Below are 22,502 nucleotides of genomic sequence, written 5' to 3' on the forward strand. Positions count from 1 at the left end.
ACATATAAAGTCTTTGTTGGCACAGTGTATCAACTTGCTTTCCAGAAATGTTTCTACCATGTTATATTCCTGTCTACAATGTATAAGAAAGACTGCCACCCATACCTTCACCGAAACATTGAGTTATTACTTCTTTATGTTTCTGCCAACTTGATACTTAAGAAGGGGCATTACATTTCTATTTTCTGTAAGCGAATTGGCTATGGGCATTTTTGTTTGTGAATTGGAAGCGGAAACTTCACAGCAGTGAGTACATTTTCTCTAAGATGAAGTTTGACCCTGACACAGTTCAGCTAAGCTTTATATAATACATAGATATGGGCCGAAGATCAGGATTTAGCAGAACTCAAGTATGCAGCTAGATTTCCTTTGTGACACATCTTCAAAAAACTATCTTAGATTGAGACATAAAGTATATAATGGAAACTTGTTGAATTGTTGCATTAAATTTTTGCTAAAACCACTTTACCTTTGCAAAAATAAACACAAAAACTTCAATGTTCCCCTTGGCTCTTCAATTCAGTCCTGGAAAAGGAGAGATGTCTTATTACCCAAATCCACTTCCTTCCTGATCCACTTAACTCTGATTATCAAGATCCAGCTCCCCTGGGAGGTGGCAGTATTGAATTCATGACAGAGGGTAGACACAGATGGCATAGTCCATAGGCCACCTGAGGGTGGTCACTCGGGAGGTCAATGTCTGAGACTTCTGACCTTCGTGCCATATCTGAACAAGGCAAGTCCACATAAGAGACAGCATGCCAGGGTCTGATATATATATTGCCCAATTCTGATCAGTATTAAATCACCTTGTGGCTAAATGCTACCATTCATTTTTAACTGCCAGACCAACACCATTACCCAGCTGACATCTCAGAAATAATGAGGTATTAGCGGATATGATTAGTGTAAGCTTCCGTCCTTCCATTTTTATCATGGAGAAAAGATCTTCATGGAACTCCGTATTGCAATGATTTTTTTTTTGCTCTTTTTCCACAAATTATTCCTTTTAAATGTGTCTGAGTAACAAATAATCTCTGGCTTGCAATTTCATCAAAATCTGTCTTTACTATTGACTCTCTGCTGTACAGATATCTAAATCCACAGCCGCCAGGAGTCTACATTTGTCTAAAACAAGAACACTAAAAAGTTTGAATACTTAACCAATATTGCTCAAGTGACCAGAATGTCTTGGGGCAGTCAGACTAATACATGAACACTTTATAATAAGATATTTCAGTCATTTAAAATATTCTTTGATCCTACACACAATCAGTATACTGAAAGCATTCCCCACCCCCTAAAGATAAGGTCTGCCTGTGCCAGTCTTCTCTAATTGGTGAGCAAAAGTCAACGTCATAGAGAATTCTGTTCAGTAGCACTATAGAACAGAATCAATGTACAAACCTCAGTATTTATGAATAAAGAGAAAGCTAAAAATGTATTTTATACCCAACCCACATATGGCAAGTTGGGATATTATTAATTTTGAGTTGCATTGAATGTCACCTCAGTTAAACTGTTACTGATGACATTGTGTACTTTGCTACTCTTTTCCTTCTCTATCTAAAATGAGATAGAAAAAGTTTAAAAATGGAACTTCAAAATAACATCAAGTTCCCATTTGAAAAGTTAGAACACAAATGGCTTCATAAGGAGTCTATTTCTATGCACATTGAATGTTTCGCCTAAATTTCAAAAATATCCACCATCAACTAATAGAAGGAGGAAATTTATTCAGCACACATCCATTTAGTATCCAAGATGCACAAGTCACTGTATATAATATGAGGAGGCCTCTAAAGACAAACGAGCTTTGTACCTTCCAATTGTTCACAGTACTTGGAGGAGTAACTTTTCATGATAATTGGATTAATAACTTTGATGTGAGCCAGCATGATATAAGAACATGTAAGAGAGAGAGAGAAATCTTCTGGCCTGGAAGGGTTTCATAAATATGGTAGCATGAGAATTGAGTGTTGCAGGATGCATTAGTGTAGGTGGTGGGAAGGGCTTTATGGTGCTGGCAGTCTAAAAATGATCTTGCTAAGAGTATTTAAGCCACACCATACTAAAAGAATAATGACCATGGCTTTTCCACAAGCCTGGGGAACTGACATCCTTTCCAAAGGTGGAGAAGTCTCCTGTCCTTCACTAAACCCTACTGTTTACAACAATCGGCAAGGCCCTCCACAATGAGACTCTTTTCTAACTGGTTGACACAGGGCTTACAAGGGAATGCATGCTTTTTCATGAAATGTTTTCTACCAAACATAGGCTATCTATGTGCCTCTGCATATCTCCCCACTCCCTTTCCCTATTTTCTCCCATTGGTTGAGACACATGGGAAAGAACTGATACCCACTTAAAAGAAGCTACTTCTGAATGACATCATTGCTGATTCTCAGCCTAACTCAGATATTTTGGCGGCATGAGTTACCCCAGATCTATCAAAATACTTCTTTTTGATTGCTTATACCTGCACCCCAAATTCAGAATTGAAATCAATTGATGAAGCAGAATGAATCGAGCACCTCGTTAAGAGCTAAGTGAGACATCTAGATGAACGAGCGCTCAAACAAAGCACTTATAACTGTCTTGGGAGAAAGACATATATGAAAAGCTAACTAACAAGAAAGTGTAAAAATACCAGATAGAGTACTAACAAATTTACACTATTGAAGTCTAGTTAAAACTTTAGTTAAAGTTCAGTTGTTGTGGGGGTAAGTGGGTATGAAATACTTCATGGAGGAGGTGAGCCTGTAGAAACTGGGCATGTGGGAGAGAGTAAAAAAGACCACACTGTAGCAAAAGAAGGGGATAGCATGGGCAAGAGGGCAAAAACTGGAACACTGTTAAAGTCTCATTTGGGAAGCAGAAAGAGAGTTACTCTAAGTGGAATTGAAAAAGCAGAAAAGACAATGTTGCAAAAGGATTTTGAGGGCAAACTGTAGAGGATCTTGAACTTTAATTAAAACATGCATGTATAGAAATGAGCCTATATCCCCCCCTCTACTCAAAATTTATTTAATATCCTTGACTTTGGGAAGTTTATCCCAAGTGATCATTTTAAAACAATTTCATGAATGAAAGATCTACATGAATTATGAAGTGACTGGGTGATTTTGAAACCAGGCGTCCTAAAAGAATCACCAACCTGGAAATATTCTAGAAAGAAGTCAGTGGCTGTGGTATAAAGTTATGTTAAAGAATTAAGGCCTATTTGTGATTGAAAACCTGCCTCTACCACTTACTAATTGTGGAACCATGGGCTAATCAATTAAGCTCTCTGGGATTACTAACAAGCTCATTTGTAGAATTAGTTTGATAACATATAGTTCATATGTTTGAGAATTAAATGAAATAAAACATGAAAGCCCTTGGCTTCTTATGTGGTTTCATAGTACATTCTCAATAAAAGGTGGTACCAATGAGAAAATAACAGAGAAGACCGTCTGTAGATGTTGTAGAAATAGATTGACAGGATATAGTGACTGATTAGATGTGGTCAGTGAGTGAGAGCAAGGTGTCAGAGGTAGCCCAGCTCCTGAATCTTACTGGCTGACTCATGGATTCTGTTCTCTCACATCCAGATCACTCCATTTGACCACAGTTGGGTCTTTTGGGCCATTGCCTTTGTTCTAGCTTTCCGATACATTGCCACCAAAGTGCCTGCTCCTCTGGGGACAAATTAGGTAAAATCAAACCCTGAAGTCCTGTGGTGAGTCACACTGTCTCCCTCTCATTTCAGCCGCCACTTCCGAATGTGTCTGCCTGTTGCCTCCCCAGTGCTTCAAGGGTGGAAACCAACTCTACTGCATCAAAATGGGATCATCGATGAGTGAGAAAACAGTGAACATCTGTGACATAGGAGCTATAAGATGTGCCAACAGGAAAGTGGAAATACTGTATCCTGGGAGGTGTTCAGCCTAAAACAATCACTGAATAACAGATTTACTGTCCAAAAATAATCCCTACAAGAGGGCATTCTCCTACAAACAGCAGACTGGTGTGCCCAGAAGTTACTGACATAAATTCTTTTGTGTTACTTTCATATAATTCTTCTCCATGACTCTCCTGCCTTAGTCTTTCCTATCCAGTCCCAGCCTATGATGTTTTCTGTAGCATACACCTCAGTAGTAACTTTCACATCGATCCAGTGAATTCTGTTCACACTGCACTAAAACGATGGGACTTCTGAGGATCTTATGAAGCCTGTAGTATTAAGCATCCTCACAAGTACAATTAAGAACAAAAACCATAATTGTCTTCAATTATTCAATAAACATAAACCTACAACAACTTGGAAAACACATTCTTAAAACCCAACTTTCCTTCATGCATTCATTCCACAAATAATTCTGAATGTCTACAATGTGCCACGGACTGTTTAGGATGCTGGGGAATCGGCAGTGAATAAAAGAGACAAAACCCCTTGCCTTCATGAAGCTTACATTCATGCGGAGACAGGCAAACAAAAAACAAAATAAACATATAAAATATATAGTATGTTTGATGGTGATGGTGGTAATTGCTATGGAAAAAATAATGTAAGGAAAGGTGAGTCCCCTCATCTCATGCAAGGAGACACTCCCTAGTAATAAGCATCACAGTAGGGATGATTGGGAACAAGTGGAAATTGCCTTGTTTAAAGTAGTTGAAAAACTCCTGGAGTTCCATACTCTTAGGAAAAAAGATTCTTCTTGCCTCAGCTAAAGTGCATTCCAAAGCTTTTAAATTGAAGTATGTGATGGATGGAAAATCATCAGAGAATTTTGAAGGAATAATTTTTAAGTTAAATTATATCCAAGTAGACATCCATTTCTCAGAGAAGTTAGGGTGTCATTTTATTGGGGAAGAAGAGTGTCTTTGGAAGAGCAATTCTCAAATATTGGTCTCAGAATCACCTGGAGTACTTGTTAATACACATGCTTGCAACCCACCCCTAGTTTCTGGTTCAGTAGGTCTGGGGTGGGGCCAGAGAATTTCTAACAACTTTCCAAGTAGTACCACTAATGATCATCGGGAAGGTCACGTTTTGAAAACACTTAGTTTAGAAATGGAGTCATCCAACAGTTCATTCTGTTTGAGTTACTAACTGATCTCCAAACCTTAGCCAGCCAATCTCCAAGCCCCTGAGTGGAAGGATATTTCCTTCCTCTAAAACTCAATGGGATTCCCACCTAGTGGAAGGGGGCCGTGAGCCACAGCCACCTGCAGCACCCTCATTAGACCTTATACATTAAATGTCACTCCTCTTCCATGTCATTCATCATAAGATGTTGGCAACATCTAAAACATCTTGCAAGATCAAACAGAAGTATGAGGAAGGAACGACCCAGCAATTGCACTACTAGGTATTTATCCAAGGGATACAGGTATGCTGTTTCAAAGGGGCACCCAGATGTTTATGGCAGCACTATTGACAATAGCCAAAGTATGGAAAGAGCCCGAACGTCCATCGATGGATGAATGGATAAAGAAGATGTGGTATATATACACAATGGAGTATTACTCGGCAATCAAAAAGAATGAAATCTTGCCATTTGCAACTACGAGGATGGAACTAGAGGGTATTGCTAAGTGAAATTAGTCAGAGAATGACAAATATCATATGACTTCACTCATGTGTGGAATTTAAGATACAAACAGATGAACATAAGGGAAGGGAAGCAAAAATAATATAAAAACAGGGAGGGAAAAAAAGAGACTCTTAAATATGGAGAACAAACAGAGGGTTGCTGGAGGGGTTGTGGGAGGGGGGATGGGCTAAATGGGTAAGGGGCATTAAAAAATCTACTCCTGAAATCATTGTTGCACTATATGCCAACTAACTTAGATGTAAATTTAAAAAGTTAACTTAAATTTAATTTAATTAAAAAAAAGAAGTATGAGGAAGGAAAAAAAAAAACTAGGACAGAAAAAATTTTCCTAGTGTAACAGCAATTGAGTGGGAATTTTTCTCTTCCCACGAATCAGTAACCTATCTTCCCCAGTCACGCCACCCCCTCCCATCTCACAAAATTGGTGCAGGCCATCTCGTCAGCATCATGCCTTCAGAGCTCCCAAGAGTCCAAATTGAGGGCAAAGAGGTATTAAATACTCCCATGTTCCAAGGAGAGCCACTACAGAATCAAGAGCATTTCCTCAGGACTGAGTTGGAGCTGCTCTCCCCAGCTCTCACACCTGTCCCACACCGTTCTGAGGGGAGAGGAGAACCTGGGACCAGAGGACCAGGGGAGGAGGGAGGGAGTCCATGGGAATCGGCAGGCTAGTGAATACAGTTTTCATAGAGAGAGTCCTACTCCTCCCCTGAGACCTTTTAGAACTTTTCCCCTCCTGAATGAGGAGGTGGAGGATGCAGAAAGTATCCACTGAAGCCAGGCATCCAAAGCCCTGCGAGAATCATTTGTAGGGTGTGGGGCACCAGCAGCAAGGACAGAGAGGCTGCCCCGCTGGTGGGATATTGTGAGTCTTAGAGCTGAAGCCTGTGAGCAGGTTGCAGGAGGACTCCTGGGGAGGTGTGGATCCTGATGAGGGCAGGTGTGGAGGGGATTCTCCCTTCCTGTGCATGAAACCACCTCCTGCCTAGAGAGTGCTGAAGGCAGGATGCTGATGAGAGTGGCCCTCACCATTTTGGGTGAGGGGGTGTTCTTTAGTGTTGTTTAGTGTTCCTTGGCTTGTGCGTTTCCACCTCTATCAGGACATGGCTGTCTTCATTGTCTTTCTTCCTTCGGTGCATGTCTGTCTGTCCAAATGTGTATTGTCTTATGAGCACAGCAGTCATGTTAGATTAGGCCCACTCTAATGATCTCATCTTAATTGGATTACAGCCGCAAAGACCCCATTTCTAAATATGGTCACATTTGCAGCGACCAGAGGTTCGGACTTCAACGTATCTTTTTTTGCAGATACAATTTAACCCATAGCACTGTGACTGGGGAAAACAAAGTTTCCTGTTTACACCCTATAATATAATCAAGTGTTTATACCAGATATTATATTCATATTGCTTGATTAAAATCAGTCATGTTTGCTTTGAAGTATGTTACTCTTTTACTTGTAACAATCTTCCCTTTTAGTGGTGATTAGTTGTTCTTTTTACCACTTTAGTTACCTTTGTTTCAAAGGATTTTTTGAGTGCAATAAAGTTTGCATTAGGCTAATTTGCATACCATTTACCAGTAGAATTTTTCACACACATATTAATATTAATATAGCAATTTAGTAGAAAAAGTGTTAAGAGCTAGAGATTAAATTGTCATCATGAAGCAGAGAACAAAACTGAAACATATTAAATACCTGGAATTTGGATCTAGAATGTTCAACACTGTCCTAGAAGATTAAATAAATTCATGATCAAAGGTAAAGGCTTATCCTCTTAGGCTATTAGAGATGAATACTAAGCATTCATGCTTGTAGTTTCAGTAACTGGAAACAGTTCAGGTCTTTTTCTATATATATGGATTTTAATTTTTGTTGATTCTGCAAGAAATTGACAAAATAAATTGGACCCCAGTTTAATGAACTTTGTAAATTAACATGCTATCTCTCTCAGATGTCCTGAAAGCAAAATTCTAAGACTGTTATTTTTAAAACTCCATTCCTCTGGTGAGGTGACATTCAAGCTTAACTAAAGATTTCCTCTTTTTGACAGTCCTCAGTAAAGTTCACTAAATTTAAGAATATGTTACTGTTTTTTTCTCTTTCTATAAAAGCCTCCCACAATGAAAATTCCTTAGTTTTAAAGACTGAGCTCTTCTGTTCTTTCCAGAAGAACGCACCCACCAGCTAGACCTCATCCACATACCCTTGCTAAATTCTAATTCTGGATAAGAAGAATCTGACAGATAATGATGCCTCTGGTTGGTGTTGGGCACCAAATATCCTGAAGTTTGGTTTAACTGGATTCTAAATGGCTAGCTGTCTCTAAGGTCACCTTCATTCTTTTGGAATATGTTGTGTGTGGAATCAATGAGGCGTCGAGCTTCTAACCCCACAAATGGCCTGCAAAATTATAGTTGTATCCATGTCATTTTATGAAAGTGAGACGGGCCACTGCTACCCTATTAGTCTTCCTGACAACTTGTGGCCATACAGCTTCAGTGGCACTTGTCAAATGTCAGTTGGTACAGGTATGTGTCACTGATCAAAGGACTCCCATGGACAGATGCACTGAAAGTCATGCTTACAAAGCTTTATATAGAAAGATCTTCATAACAACATTATTGGTAATAGCAAAAAATGACAGAGCCTAAATGTCAAATCATAAATTATGCCTTCCCCCCATATGATGGAACAGTAAGAGACCACAGACAAGTATGTTTTCTAAAAGACTTTAAAGGACATAATAAAAAGTGAGAAACCAGGCTACAGTGCTACACATGATTCCAGCTATGTAAATTGTGTATGTATAAATGTCTTTAAAAACAATCATTAGGAGAACAAACCTCTGGAATTTGCAATTATTTTTATTGTCTTGTTTATATTTTTCTGAATTTTCTGGATTTTTTTTATAATCAGCATCCATTTTCTCTTATAATTGGGCATGAACGTCATTCTAAAAATTTTCTCTTTTACTTAGGTGAAAAGATAGTTAATTCCATTTGGATGGACGTATTGGTGGCAAATCGGCTTTGGAGTTTAAGCCGGTCCCACTGGTCTGGACTTGCCCACGTGAGACGGGTGAGTTTCAGCCAAACGTGTGAGCCTCACGTGCATGCATTCATTCATTCACAAGCATTTTCTCAGTACCTGCTAAGTCACAGGAGTTAGGTCCATAATCATGAAGAGATTTTGGAGGTACTCACAGTAGACTGGGAAGATTTTAAAGGTATATTTAAATCAGTATTATACAAAAGAGAAAGCAATGAGTTAGTTCTAAAAAACTACAGGTGTAGAAAACATATTTAGGGAATAAAAAAAAAACTGGACAGTTAATAAAATAAAGTCAAGCCTCACTTCTCACAGTTGGAGTCATTGAGTACCTACTTGAACTTGGGCAAACCTCTGAGGCTCAGTTTCCATGGGAAAATGGGGACAATACCAGTCAACTCACTCTAGTTTATACACATATATACATGCACACACACACATAAAGCAACTACCAAAGAGCCTAGAATGAAATGTGTATTCAACTACTTGGGTGATATGATAATTATTATTAGTTAATAATTATTATTAATAATAATAAAATATTATTATTAAACACCGATGGAAAAGAGTGGCTGCACTTCACCTTTTATTTCCTATCACATGAGGCATTTCTTCTATTGCCAGTCTTGCCATGAAGCCTGATTTATTAAGGAGCCATGGACTTACTTATAGCGCTCAGAAAGCAGAAACAGCTGTCTGACCAGGCTGATGACAAGTGCATGTTCACAGTGCTCATGCGGGCATGACTCCCATAATCAGCACCAGAAATAAAGGTTTTAAGTTCTCTTCAGAATGAATCATGCTTCATGCCAAATCAATGGAGATGGCCTGCTGTTTGCAGCTGAAAACCTAATAATCCATGATATCAAAGCAATGTGAACAGAAGACCCAGGAATAGAAAGTGAAGAGGAAATTAGACTGGGTAGCTGGAAGTACACTCCAAGGATTACTTAGCTTGATCCACCCCCCTAGTACGCAGTGACATGGTAGATTTGGGAAAAGGTTACATTTTACCTAAAATGTGACCCTTACCATGATGGTAAAGCCACATCACAATTCAAGGCCCTAAGACCAGAATTTGTTGTCTTTCATGAAGCTGTATTTGTAATACCACCAGAATATAGAGTACCACCCTAACTGAAGCATTTCCATTTTTTTTATAACAACTGAAAACTGTTGCTTTGGTGCATGTCTCCCCTTCTATTGAAAGGAGCTCTACACACTGGTACATCTCTGCAGTTGTCAAAATTACCGCTCACCAGTGTTGCTGGCTCTCCATTTCTCGAGGACCTGGTAGGATCGTGGCATTGGGGTACCATGTAATTGATTCTGACCAGTGAAATGTGACCAGAAGTACTTGTATAGCTTTTGGACAAAACATGTAATTGCTGGCATCCCCCCCCCCCCCAGAACTCCCCTTTCCCTGTGACACATTTGAAATGGTGGCTGCTCCATCAGCCTGAGTCCCTGAGTCATTAACATGAGCAAAGTCTTCTATACTTCATCAAACTTCTATGGGTATGTGGCATGAGCAAAATATAAACCTATGTGAGGTTGAGGGAGGGGGGTATTTGTTACATCATTACCTAACCTACTTGTCTGACATTAACTGTAACAAATGACATGATGACATTAGAAGCTGATCTCTTTTTGTTTTCACTCCTATGTGGATCCTGAGAAACTTAACAGAAGACCACGGGGGAGGGGAAGGAAAGAAAAAAATGGTTAGAGAGGGAGGGAGCCAAAATATAAGAGACTCCTAAAAACTGAAAACAAACTGAGGATTTATGGGGGGTGGGAAGGAGGGGAGGGTGGGTGATGGGTATTGAGGAGGGCACATGTTGGGATGAGCACTGGGTGTTGTATGGAAAGCAATTTGGCAATAAATTTCATAATAAAAAAAAAAAGAAGCTGATCTCTTTCACTGCCCCTCTGCCCCCAAACTGCATTCCAGAACACTCAGTTTTCTATGGGGTCATAGATGTTAAATAGGAATTGCTATGGTTTCGACATGGCCTATGATTACTATTGTGCTTGGGGAAAAATACAGAAACAAACTAAAATTTGGAAAGGGGAGTGACTATATTTAGTTCTTAAATACATTCTTCATTGCATCCATCATTTTATAGAGAAATGTGTTAGTAGAAAAAGTTGCAAAGAAAATCTATTCTTACGTAGAGAGTTTACCTGCTAGGACTAAGAAGAAATGTAAGGAAATATAAAAATGGTGAACACTCTTATAGAAAATTTCTTAATATATTTGGGAAAATTTTTAGAATCTTAAAAATGTTAATTAGTTTTTTGAAACATTTACTATTTTAAAGTGCTTTTCAAAGTTAATTAAATCCACTTTATATTTCTTGATTACCAAATCATTCCTATTTTATTTCACATCAATTGCTTATCAAAACTGCATTCTAAGTAATTTCAAGCATTTACTAAAGATGCAGATAAACAAAAAAAAGGACCCTTCATTCCAATTTCCAAAGCTTGGATGTGACTTAAAATCTAACTAGTAGAGTGTAGCAGGTATTTATTGTCCCTCCCCTCCCCCCCAAAAAAATCTATTCAGTCCCCTGCCAATGGCCAGTATTTCAGAAAAGGCTGGTTTCAGTCTCAACACCAGAACCAAAAAGTATACAACAATTTGTTTAAGTCAGTCAATGGGGTTCCATTTCCCAACTTGTGTGGTTTAGACATGTGCAGGTATTGCAAGGCTGATGAATGAGAGGTGAGGAGCATCTTATGCAGGGTTTCATAGAAGGAATTGCTCATTCTTCAGGAGTTCACAGGAAGAGATGGTCTCTTCTGAATGTTGCCAGGTCTGAACATGATGTCCGGAACTACTGTAGCCATCTTGCCACCATGAGTGGATTTCCATTTGTGGTCTAGGCCAACATGTGGAAGAGTTTCTAGTAGAGACCTAGAAAGAACCATTTGTGGACCCTTTGCGACATCACTGAGCCACTGAATTACCTAACTCAGGAGTGTCCATGCTTTTGGTCTTCTTGTTATAAAATAATAAATTTTCTTTACTGTTTAAGCTATTTTGTGATTTGGGTTCTCTGCTCCTTATAGCCAAACGTATCCTGATCCAGAAATTAATCATGTTCTTGAGGTTTGTATTTTTGTGATGTCGATAGATTGGTAGCATAGGTTTTTATTTCAAAATGATTAATACCTGTTTGTTTGTTTGTTTGTTTGTTTGTTTGTTTTTAAAGGGAGAGTTTCCTCTCTTGGTTGAATATACTTATTGTGCATCTAACAAAGGAAAGATGAACCTTCAGAAATGGAACCTAGTAAGGCAACAATTTAAGTTCATAATGAATCTATTCATTATTTCTTGAAAAGCCAAAGTCATCTCTGAAGTTTCCCAAGTAACCAACAATTAATTGTAGACTCAGTGTCATGTTTAATTGTCTGAAGAGAAAGGGAGACCTAAAGCTTTCTAAGCCACTAGTAGCTGCCAGACTCATCACATAGCTATTTTTACTTAGTCCTCACAGAAACTCTTAAGAGACATAGGTGTTATTGGCCTCATTTAGAGATGAAGAAATTAAGGGGCATCTGGGTGGCTCAGTCGGTTGAATGTCCGACATCGGCTCAGGTCATGGTCTCACGGTTCGTGAGTTCGAGCCCCGTGTCGGGCTCTGTGCTGACAGCTCAGTGCCTGGAGCCTGCTTCAGATTCTGTGTCTCCTTCTCTTTCCGCTCCTCCCTTGCTCACACTCTGTCTCTCTCTCAAAAATAAATAAAATTCATCTCAAAAATTAGAGATGAAGAAATTAAGGATCGGAAACCAGAGTTACTTGCCAAATTTCATACACCTCGTAAAAGACAGGCAGAAGTCAAACCTGCCCAGACTAACTTAAGAACTCAGGAGCAGACTGAACTATATCAAGGCCAGATTTATTGATTTTTTAATTATACAGTGGTTACTGTTGTGATTATAAAGAAGGCTGCCCGGGTGCCTGGGTGGTTCAGTCGGTTAAACAGCCCACTTTGGCTCAGGCCATGATCTCACTGTTCATGAGTTCGAGCCCCACGTAGGGCTCTGTGCTGACAGCTCAGAGCCTGGAGCCAGCTTTGGATTCTGTGTCTCTTGCTCTCTCTGCCACTCCCCGACTCATGTTCTACCTCTCAATACTGAATAAAAGTTTAAAAATTTATAAATAAATAAATAAATAAATAAAGATGGCTGCAAATCATCTGACATTCTTCCATTGAGATGTCAGTTCTAATTTCATACCCTTGAATTCTGGCAGGCTTTCGACCACTGCCACTAACAAAGTAGAGCAAAAGCATGATGTGACTTCTGAGACTGTCCAAAAACAGGTCTTTATTCACAGAAACACTTGCTCTTAGTGCCCTGACCTGCTATGGTAGAAGTCAATGACTCTGAGGCCACTCCACTGTGAGGAAACCCAAGATACATGAAGAGTCCATGTGTAGGGACCCTGGGCAACAGAACAACTTAGCCCAGATGTTGAGACATCCCAGTCCAGACACCAGACATGTGAATGACGAATGTTGAACCTTCCCACTTGAGGCTTCAGACAGCATGAAACAGATGGAAACCATCTCCCACTACAAATTCCTGATCCACAGAAGCCATAAGTAATACACCATGTTACACTATGAAGTTGAGACTAGTTTGTTATACAGCAATAGACAACTGAAATAGTTTTGCAAGAGAATGTCTTTATTCTCAGGAAATATACACTGAAGCATGTAGGAATAAAGTAACGACACTTCCTTCAGATAGTGGAGACATCGTTGAAATAATAAAGGATCCCCTGGTAGTGATTCCCAAATCTGGGAGTCATCAAAATCATTTGGAAAGATTTTTTAAAATATTGACTCTCAGATATTGTAATAACATTGTATGGTGACGTAGGTATACTTGTGGTGAGCACGACATAATGTATAGAGGTGTTAAATTACTACATTGTGAACCTAAAACTAATATAACATTGTATGTCAACTGTTCTCAAATGTTTAAAAATTTTAATAAAATAAAATATTGATTCCCAAGTCCCACCCAGATCTACTAAACTAGAATCTTCAGAACTTAGATAATAGCACACACTCAATAAAAACCCAATCAGGAAAATTGTTTCAGACCTGAGCTGAGATAAGCAATTGAAATCAGGTATCATACACTGCCCACTCTGAGTCCTTGAACACAGGCCCTAGTCCTGACCCCGTCCCTCACCCCTTTCCTTCTACCCACTTGAAGGCCTCTGTTCCCAGGCTTGTGCCCGTATGATCAGACCATATGGCTACCCATACCTTTTTCGAAAGGTTTGCTCCTTGAGACACCATGCCCAAGTCCTCCAGCTTGGTTGACTGTGCTCTAGCCATAAACTCAGGAATTGCAGAAATCCACACCCACTTGTTCAGTGAAGTGTTTCATTCCTACCCATTATCTCTAGACTGTTCCCTGTCTAAAATAGTAAGAAATGGAGGATAAACAAGGACAGAAAATGGCAGAAAGAAAAACAAGGGTACTGTGACAGACTGGGGTGAAAGAGCAAAGAATATGCCATGTTAAAGGGTAGGCGATTGATCCTACAATCCCAGAGATGGTGCCACGGTCACCTGTCACCAAAGTCACCTCAGGTAGTATCACTCAGAGTGTCTGTGAATTATTCACTGTGGTTTCCAAGGAGATAAGGAGCTCGAACCAGAGTGTAAATCAACCAATTGCCTCCTTCATCCATAAAGTCTCGCCACAACAACAAAAAAAGTAGGCTGAACTAAGCAGGGTAGTTAGTGATAAAGTTCATATACATTCTGTCATAGGCTCCTTGTCCATACGGAAATCAGTTCCCAGAAGGCATTTTAAGTATTCCTGATGTAGGGTGCTTGTCTAAATAACAACCACAGAAGCAGCAGTAATAATATACTTAACATTCACTAAGCATTTCCTGTATGCTTAAGCATTGTGTCTAAAGGCTATGATAAGCTTTACTAATTATATCTACTAAAATTGATCACAATATACATGAAGAAAGGAGCTATGTTCAAAATTTTCTTGGTATACCTCAAAGCAACTGGCGCAGAGCTATTTACACAAGTGATCAAAATATATTTAATTGTTTAAAGTAAAAGCATAAGAGAAATGAAGAAAATACTGGATTAGAAACATAAATATGGGAGTCATCTACCAAGGACACAAAATCTATGTAAGTAACTAATTTCACTAAGAGAATAAAGCCGATTTTCTTTTTTGAATTATTCATTCACTAATTCATTTCAGTATTTATTTATTCATCCAATTGAGAGCTTACTAAAAGCACTATTAGGGACAAACATGATTCTGATTCTCATGGAGCATAAATTATTATGGAAGAGACAAAAAATAAATTATTAATTACTAATAAATAAGTTATTACAGACTGCAGTGAGAACTAACTAAAGAGCTGGAAGAAGCTGGAGGACATGTGAAGTCTTAGGGAGGAAGTAGCAGGGGAGGCGCCTGGGTGGCTCCGTCGGTTGAATATTCGACTCTTGATTTTGGCCCCGGTCATGATCCCAGGGTTGTGGAGTCAAGCCCCGTGTCAGGCTCTACACTGAGCTTGGAGCCTAGTTGGGATTCTCACTCTCTCTGCCCCTCCCCCACTCGCGCGTGTGCGCATGTGTGTGTTTGTGTGTGTGTGTGTGTGTTCTCTCCAAAGAAAGAAAGAAAGAAAGAACGAAAGAAAGAAAGAAAAGCATTTAAAAAAGAAAGTAGCAGACAGTGCGAATAGCCCATGTAAAGACCCTGAGGTGAGAAAGAGTCTGGAGCTTCTCTGAAAAATAAAGCTAGTTTGCCTTTAGGCAGGTGGGAGGCCAATGTGCTGCTGAAAACAAAAGGAAAACCAAACAGGTTTAAAAATCATATATTGAAGCATAATAAGGCTGTAGCAGCAACAAGGACTAAGGGGGATAACATTTCAGAGAAGGAAACTTACAGAGGTGAGCTGAGGTTCTGCCTCTGCCCCTGGCGGCACCTGATCCTGGCCATCAGCTGGGTAGAAGCCAAGAATCAGGGCTAGGCCCAGGCAGGGGCCACTGCTGGGGGAAGGAGAAACCAGTGGGCTCTTTAGGTTGTGCAGGACGCTGCTGATAAAACTAGAGAAGTGATTAGACTCAAGCACATAGTCACTTCCTCTCTCAAAGCATTGACTGGGCTTGTTGTAGAAAACAGAGAAGTAGCGAGATTCAAGATATATTTTGGAGGTAGAATCATCAGGACTTGCTGATATTTTGAATGGAATTGAGCAGAGAAATATACAAAAGATGACCCTCAGGTTCTGATGAGCAAAACTGGGTAGAATGATCGGAGAATAGGTTAGGGAGTCAGGGGAAGTGTCACTGAAGTTAGAAGGTTTTCCTGAGATTACCAACTCATTAGGAGCAAAATGAGGACTAGAATGCAAGTCTCCTGATTCTTATCGCACTATTCTCTACCATACCAAGTTAACTTTTCCTTTAGGAATTTTTGTCAATAGAATTACTTCTGTCTGTATTACACACACTTTGCACAGACATATTTTGTGTTTAGAAGCTCAGTTTTCAGGAGTAGTCAAGTATTAATTTTGAGGCTTTAAACACAGGTGACAAAATGCAGATGCCTTCAAAGCCAGCAAACAAAAGAGGGGTGAAGAGCAAATTTTATGATCATACAGAATGGGAGGGAGGGCTCTTTTGATGTACCCACAGGGCTCATCACCCCTAAAGGAATTCAAATTTGTTTTTAAAAATATTTTAATCACCTGCCAATTAGAACACATTTATATGCAGTGTTCCAACTCCTGCTAATTAGATGCAAATATGTTTGCTAATACCCATTAAAAAGAAACACCCCGCCCAAAATGGAGTCACTTTTCTTATGCTAATAACTTCCTTGTCCTATACTACTTCTGTCTACAAAGCCTCCCATTTTGTACAACGCTTTTATCTGTTAGATGGGATGCTGCCTGATTCATGAATCTTTGAACAAAGCCAATTAGATCTTTAAATTTATTTGTTGAATTTTTGTTCTTTAACACACCTTATTTTGCCTTTGAGTATAATCAAAAGATAAGTAAATCCTGCTCAAGGACTCTACTCTTGTTCAGCCACTTAGTGGAAATGGCAACATGTTTCTCATGGTACAAATATTTGTATGTACAATAGAAGTCAAAATTTTATTCCATAAACAAGGGAAAAAAAGGCTAACAGAAGGCTATTCCTAAACCAATGGTGACAATATATTGCGATCCAGGGATTATGGTTAATCTAACATTTTACAACTAAAATCCAAATAAATTAATTGGATTATCTTGGCTGATACGTTTATTGTTCCCTTGAGATACGTGCCTCAACCTCATCACCTAAGGAACAGATAACAGAAAGAGGAAGAAAAGGATGATCACAAAATAGAAGCTGCCAGTGATGTACAAACATCTGGGTATTCAACAAAAAACCAATGGGAAAAAAATGTGGCATAAAAAGAACTATTCTGTACCTGTTTCCTAAAATTGCTTAATGCTTAAAGAAAATATTTATTTTGCTTATGTTTCAGTTGGGAAGCCGTTCAACTTAAATGTTTCTTGCCAGTTTTGGAATTTATAAATGCATTAATATAGAAGCAAATTTGGCAGGATATCAGTATAGTGTGCTTTTGATAAAATGCCTGAATGTGTTTTATATGCTTAATTTTTGAAAATGTACTTAATGAAAGGATAAAAACCCAATCCATTACGTAACCTACAAAACAAAAAATTAAGTAACAATGAAATCTCTTGAAAGCATATGACCCACAAGACAATCAAGGTTAACATCTCAGAATTTTTACTATCATTTTTGCATTTGTGGTTTTCATAATATTTTATTTGTTTGTTTGTTTATTTACGGCTCTCAAGATATCTGTTGTGACTTAGTTAATTTATTTACTTCCCTACTTCCTAATAAAAGTGGACAGTTTGGTTGATCTATTTTTTCTTCCATTTTGTTATAAACAATAGCTTTAATGAGACTGTGAATATGGCTGTTTCCTTCCATCCACTTACAAAAATCTATGAATGAAAATCAAAAATATTCTTGTGCATGTAGAAAATCAATTACTGACTTTGCAACAGTTCATATGAAAATATCTGAGGGTTTTAGATGATGACAAGCTTAATGTGAGCAGACACTGTAATAATTACTCCATTTCTACTGTTACTATTGTTACCCTTGATAATAATAGTTCATTGTAATCAAGGTAGTATTATAAGATTACCCATTAAATTAAAAACTTGCTATAGCTCATTGTAATGATAAATTATTTGCATATATTTTTAAAGTTATGTTTGTGCTTAAAATGATCTTATCTGGCTATTCATGAACCAGAAAGAGAACCAAGTCTGGGTTAGGACCACAGACCTATATCGAGCTTCAGGATGGAACCAGAACAAACATCTAGATCAATTTTTAGGTGGCTGATTAGAAACATCTGCCACATACATTTTAGACAAATAGGGTCTAAATGAATTCAGAGATGAGCAGGGATTTCTTGCCATGAACAAAATCTTTCTTTTAAAAGTTCATCCCATGTAGAGAGACCAGCTGCATTTGAGATCCCAAACTTAGGTTGAGCTAACCTGGTTTAGGAAGCAAACCTTTGATATTCTCCCAGCATAATAGGCCCATGTTACCAAAATAATGTCTCATTCCACAGTGTGGATTCCAATATACTGGGTAAAGCCAACTGTTAAATACTAACACAGAGATATGTACATGGCAAAAGAGAAAGAGAAAACACATCCAAATGCAAGCACCCATACACATAAAACGTACACAAGAGAAATTTTCAAATAAAAATTTCAAAGCACATGAGAAAAATAAATATCATAAAGCTCAAGAAATAGGAGGCATTACTCTAAAATAATGCCAAATATGAAAACATTCTTCTAAGGACTTTAAAATATCCATAAAGATGAGGAGGAAGAGGAAGAAGAGAAGGAGGAAAAGGAGGTGGAAGAGGAAGAGGAGGGTAGTAATATTAGTAACAACATCAACAACAAAATAATAGCTGCTAAGATTGAGTACTTCTGTCACTATTTGAAAGTGGACAGATTCATTTACAACATATCAATGAGGAAAATAAAGGGGAAAATTCCTATTTTTACCTGGACCCCATTAATCCACTAAAAGTTCTGCCCAACTTCTCAACCTCCTGATTTTAGAATCATCAAATATCTCAGGAGGAAAAAAACAAAAGCAAAAACAAAAACCAATGGTGCCAGATGCTGAACATTCTTCTGTGAACTTCCACTCTCTTCCCTGAGGCTTGCTCTCATGTCTATAAGGCAAAATCAATAAATAATTAGGTAGCAAAGACAGGAAGATGTGAATCAAGAGTAAATAGGGCCAAAGGAAAACTTATAAAATGAAAAATACAACACTGAAACAAAAAAAGATAGAATGAGCATCTAACTGAGGACAGAATCGGCAAATTGGAGAACAGTAGTTAAGAATTTACCTAGAACAACATGTAGAACATAACAAAAGATAAGAACTTAGAAAATACTATGTAAGGAGAATAGATGAGAAGCTCCAACATATACCTAATAATTGTTCCAAAATTAAAGAATAGGGAACACGGCTAATAATTTTCCTGAAATAAAGGAAGACAGGAATTATCAGAAAGGAAACTCACGGTACACAGCAGAACAAATCAAGAAAATAAGCCCACACCTATGAGTTTTACTGTGATAAGAGTGATATTTCCAGAGCGGCACACTGCTCTGAATGTCTCATGTGGGAACTCTGCTCTTGGCAATGACAATGGGGTTTTATCAGACTAAACCTCCAACTGAGAACAGCTAGTACATCTGGATAATTTGTTAAGAAAATGTGCATAAAAGCATCAGAGAACTACCAAATGGAATGAGGATCTATGGTGCCCAGATCCAGGCAGAGGAGACAGGCACCGAGAAGTGAGCTCCTCCTTTTGAGGTAATGGCCAACTCTGAAAATGGCAGCTGAAAGGTTGAGAAACTGTGCAAAACTTTACACCAATTAGTGAAGTTACCACAAGTTGAGTTTCAGGACCACACAAAAAGAGGAGCCCTGAAAAGTACCCCAGGCTTGTGATTGAGCCTTTAAAGAGCTACACCCTAAGAATAATGCTGAATTAGACTGCATTATTTAGTCACTGCACGGTCAAGTGACTAAAGAGCAAAGGCAGAAAAAAATCTTGAATGTCGTTAAGAAAAAAAAAAAGCCTTCAAAGGAGCAACAAGTAATCTTAGAGTTGACTCCTAAACAGAAATAATGGGAGCCAGTGATCTGACAATCATATTTTGAAAGGACAGAAAGAAAACATCTGCTTATATAGATTTCTACAGCAAAAATACCTTTTGAAAATGAAGGTGATATAAAAATATTTTCCAAGAAACACAAACTGAGAGGATTCAGCATTAGCAGACCTGAATTAAAAGAAAAACAAAAGTTGTTCTTTAGCTACAAAGAACATGATTGAGGTGGGAAGGCTAATGTGTGGGCAAATGAATATGGACTCTGTAATCATTGTGTGAGGATTTAAATAAAATATGAAGAAAACTTGGAAGAAAAAGACATGAAAACACCATTACATAATTTGAGAGGAGGATAAGTGAAGTTAAAATGTTCTAAAGCCCTTGCAGGGTCTAAAGAGAGGTAAAAGCATTAATATATATTATACTATAATAACTTAAGTATACAGATTGTAATCTCTAAATCGATACTGACTAAATAATACTAAAAAATATATATAACTAACAAAGTAATGGGGGTGCAATGATTAAAACGATAATGTGAGAAGTTAAAAGGAACAAAAAATCAAGAATAAAGACAACTAAACTAAAGACAACAACAAGATCAATTTTAAAGCCTATCATTAATTACATTAGATAAAAAATAACTATGTTGTGTCAGTTTGGGTCCTCCGGGAAGCAGGCACCAAGAAGAAATGAGAGGTACTGAAGATTTAGTGGCAAAAATAAAAGGGGAGAGGAAATTAGAGGATGCAGAGAGAATCTGCTCACAGTACTGATCTGTGAAAAAATAACAGGAAGGAAGGAGAATGCAGAGGAAGATCCACTGAGGAAGTCTCAGCCAAGCTGATATGGGCCCAGAGCAGACTGCCCATTCCATGAGTCACGTATCAGACAGAACAGGCATGGCTCTTGTACCCCTGTCACACTTACCCGTGGCTGGGAGCAGCCCAGGTAAAGGATGATCTTAGGCTAAATGCAGTGACCGAACCCAAAGTAGTTGGGGGCTATCTGCTAACTACATTCCTTCCAGCAGTTTCTAGAGACAGATTTGAGCAACGTACCCCTGAGATGCCGCAGTCCACCTTTCGTGGACTATACAGATCCACATTTCCATACATGGTCAAAGAGCAGCTTCTATGGGCCTCTTTTCCTGAGGTAAACATTGAAGGGGGACCAAGTGCAGCCTCTGTCATTACTGTGAATCTGGGACCACACCCAGTGCTAACTGCCTCCCTCCTTCACCATCCATTTCAATTCCCCTCCCCCTCAGCCATCAACTGAAGGCTTTAGTGCTTACCTCCTAATATCACCCATTCCTGAGAGGCCTGAGGCCCTGGCGATCAGACACTCCTCAACAGGTAAATGTATTAATGTATATTGTACTTCAATGACTTACGGATGGAGTTATGTGTTTGTACACTCACAAATATAATGGGGTAAGGGAGTAAAAAATGGACCCACTTGGATCACTTGCATCCTACACATATTTCTCCTGCCCCCATCATATGAGACCAGTCCCACCTAATCTATCTTGGATGCATCATTTTGAGATCTACAGTCTCAGTTCTGGATGTGCCATTTCCATCTTATGACTGACTTCCACTGGGCCCCTCTGGCTTTAGACACTTCAGATCTCACAGAACCCAGACCATAGTAGGAAATGAGGGATGTTCAGTCCCTTGGTACCCATGGTCAAGTCTTCTATCAGCACTCAGTAACTCTACAGGAGCTGTTTCTCAAAAAGTGTATAATTCTCACCAAAGGCCTGAATTATAATTCTTCCACTGGAGCTTGCAAATCCCATAATGAACACTTTTTTCACCCCAGACATTTCAAGGGCATAGTGTTGGCTGGATCATATGGCCTGAGGGGCAAGAATGTCCGTGTCAAAACTGATAGGTTTCCATGTTACTGTATATGGGCTGAAGCACAATTCCTAGGTATCGAATACGCTGGCTCCAGGAGGCAGGAAGACCATCAGGCATTGCACAGCAATTTGTCTTTTACGTTGGATACTCTAACATATCCCCGACTACATCATCTACAAATTTTACTGAGGTGTCAGAACCCTGAATCCATATATTTCTCTCTCACCCTCTGGAGCACCAAGGTCTCTCGCGTGCCAAGTACCTCTCGCTAATCTTGGCCAAGCGGCATCACATCATCAGTGTAATGGATTAGTGTGGTGTTCTATCAAAATCCAGATGGTCCAGGTGGTCAAGATCTCTGAAGTTTGTTATGGCCGAAGATGGGAGAGTCAACATAGCTCTGAGGAAAACTTGGAATGAATTGTTGTCTACATGGATGCAAATTTTTTTATTTTATTGAGAATGGAAGAGAACACATACCAATGAAGGGCCACACAGTATATACCAGAAACATTATTACTCTTCTCTCCCAGGGATACCATGTCTGGTTGGCAGCTGCAATTAGGACGGCTACTTGAATGAGAGTGAAGAAGTCTACATTCACAAGCATCCATCAGGTTTCTACAAGGGCCAGGCTGGCTAATTAGAGGGATATAATAGGAACCACTACCCATGGATTTTTTTAGATCTTTAAGTTTGACACTAATATC

The 22,502-nt window shown here is 38.8% G+C and overlaps 1 protein-coding gene across 1 annotated transcript in view; it reads left to right on the forward strand.

Moving 5' to 3' along the window:
- C6 (complement C6) overlaps positions 1 to 4,506 on the forward strand; it is a 66,934-nt gene extending 62,428 nt beyond the window's left edge. Inside the window, exon 18 of the mRNA XM_047864151.1 lies at positions 3,752 to 4,506. Within this exon, the coding sequence (XP_047720107.1) occupies positions 3,752 to 3,933 (182 nt within the window). The 3' untranslated portion in view covers positions 3,934 to 4,506. The remainder of the gene's footprint in view (positions 1 to 3,751) is intronic.
- Positions 4,507 to 22,502: the final 17,996 nt, after the last annotated feature.

The sequence above is a fragment of the Prionailurus viverrinus genome, chromosome A1 (genome assembly GCF_022837055.1).
Source record: "Prionailurus viverrinus isolate Anna chromosome A1, UM_Priviv_1.0, whole genome shotgun sequence".
NCBI lineage: Eukaryota > Metazoa > Chordata > Mammalia > Carnivora > Felidae > Prionailurus > Prionailurus viverrinus.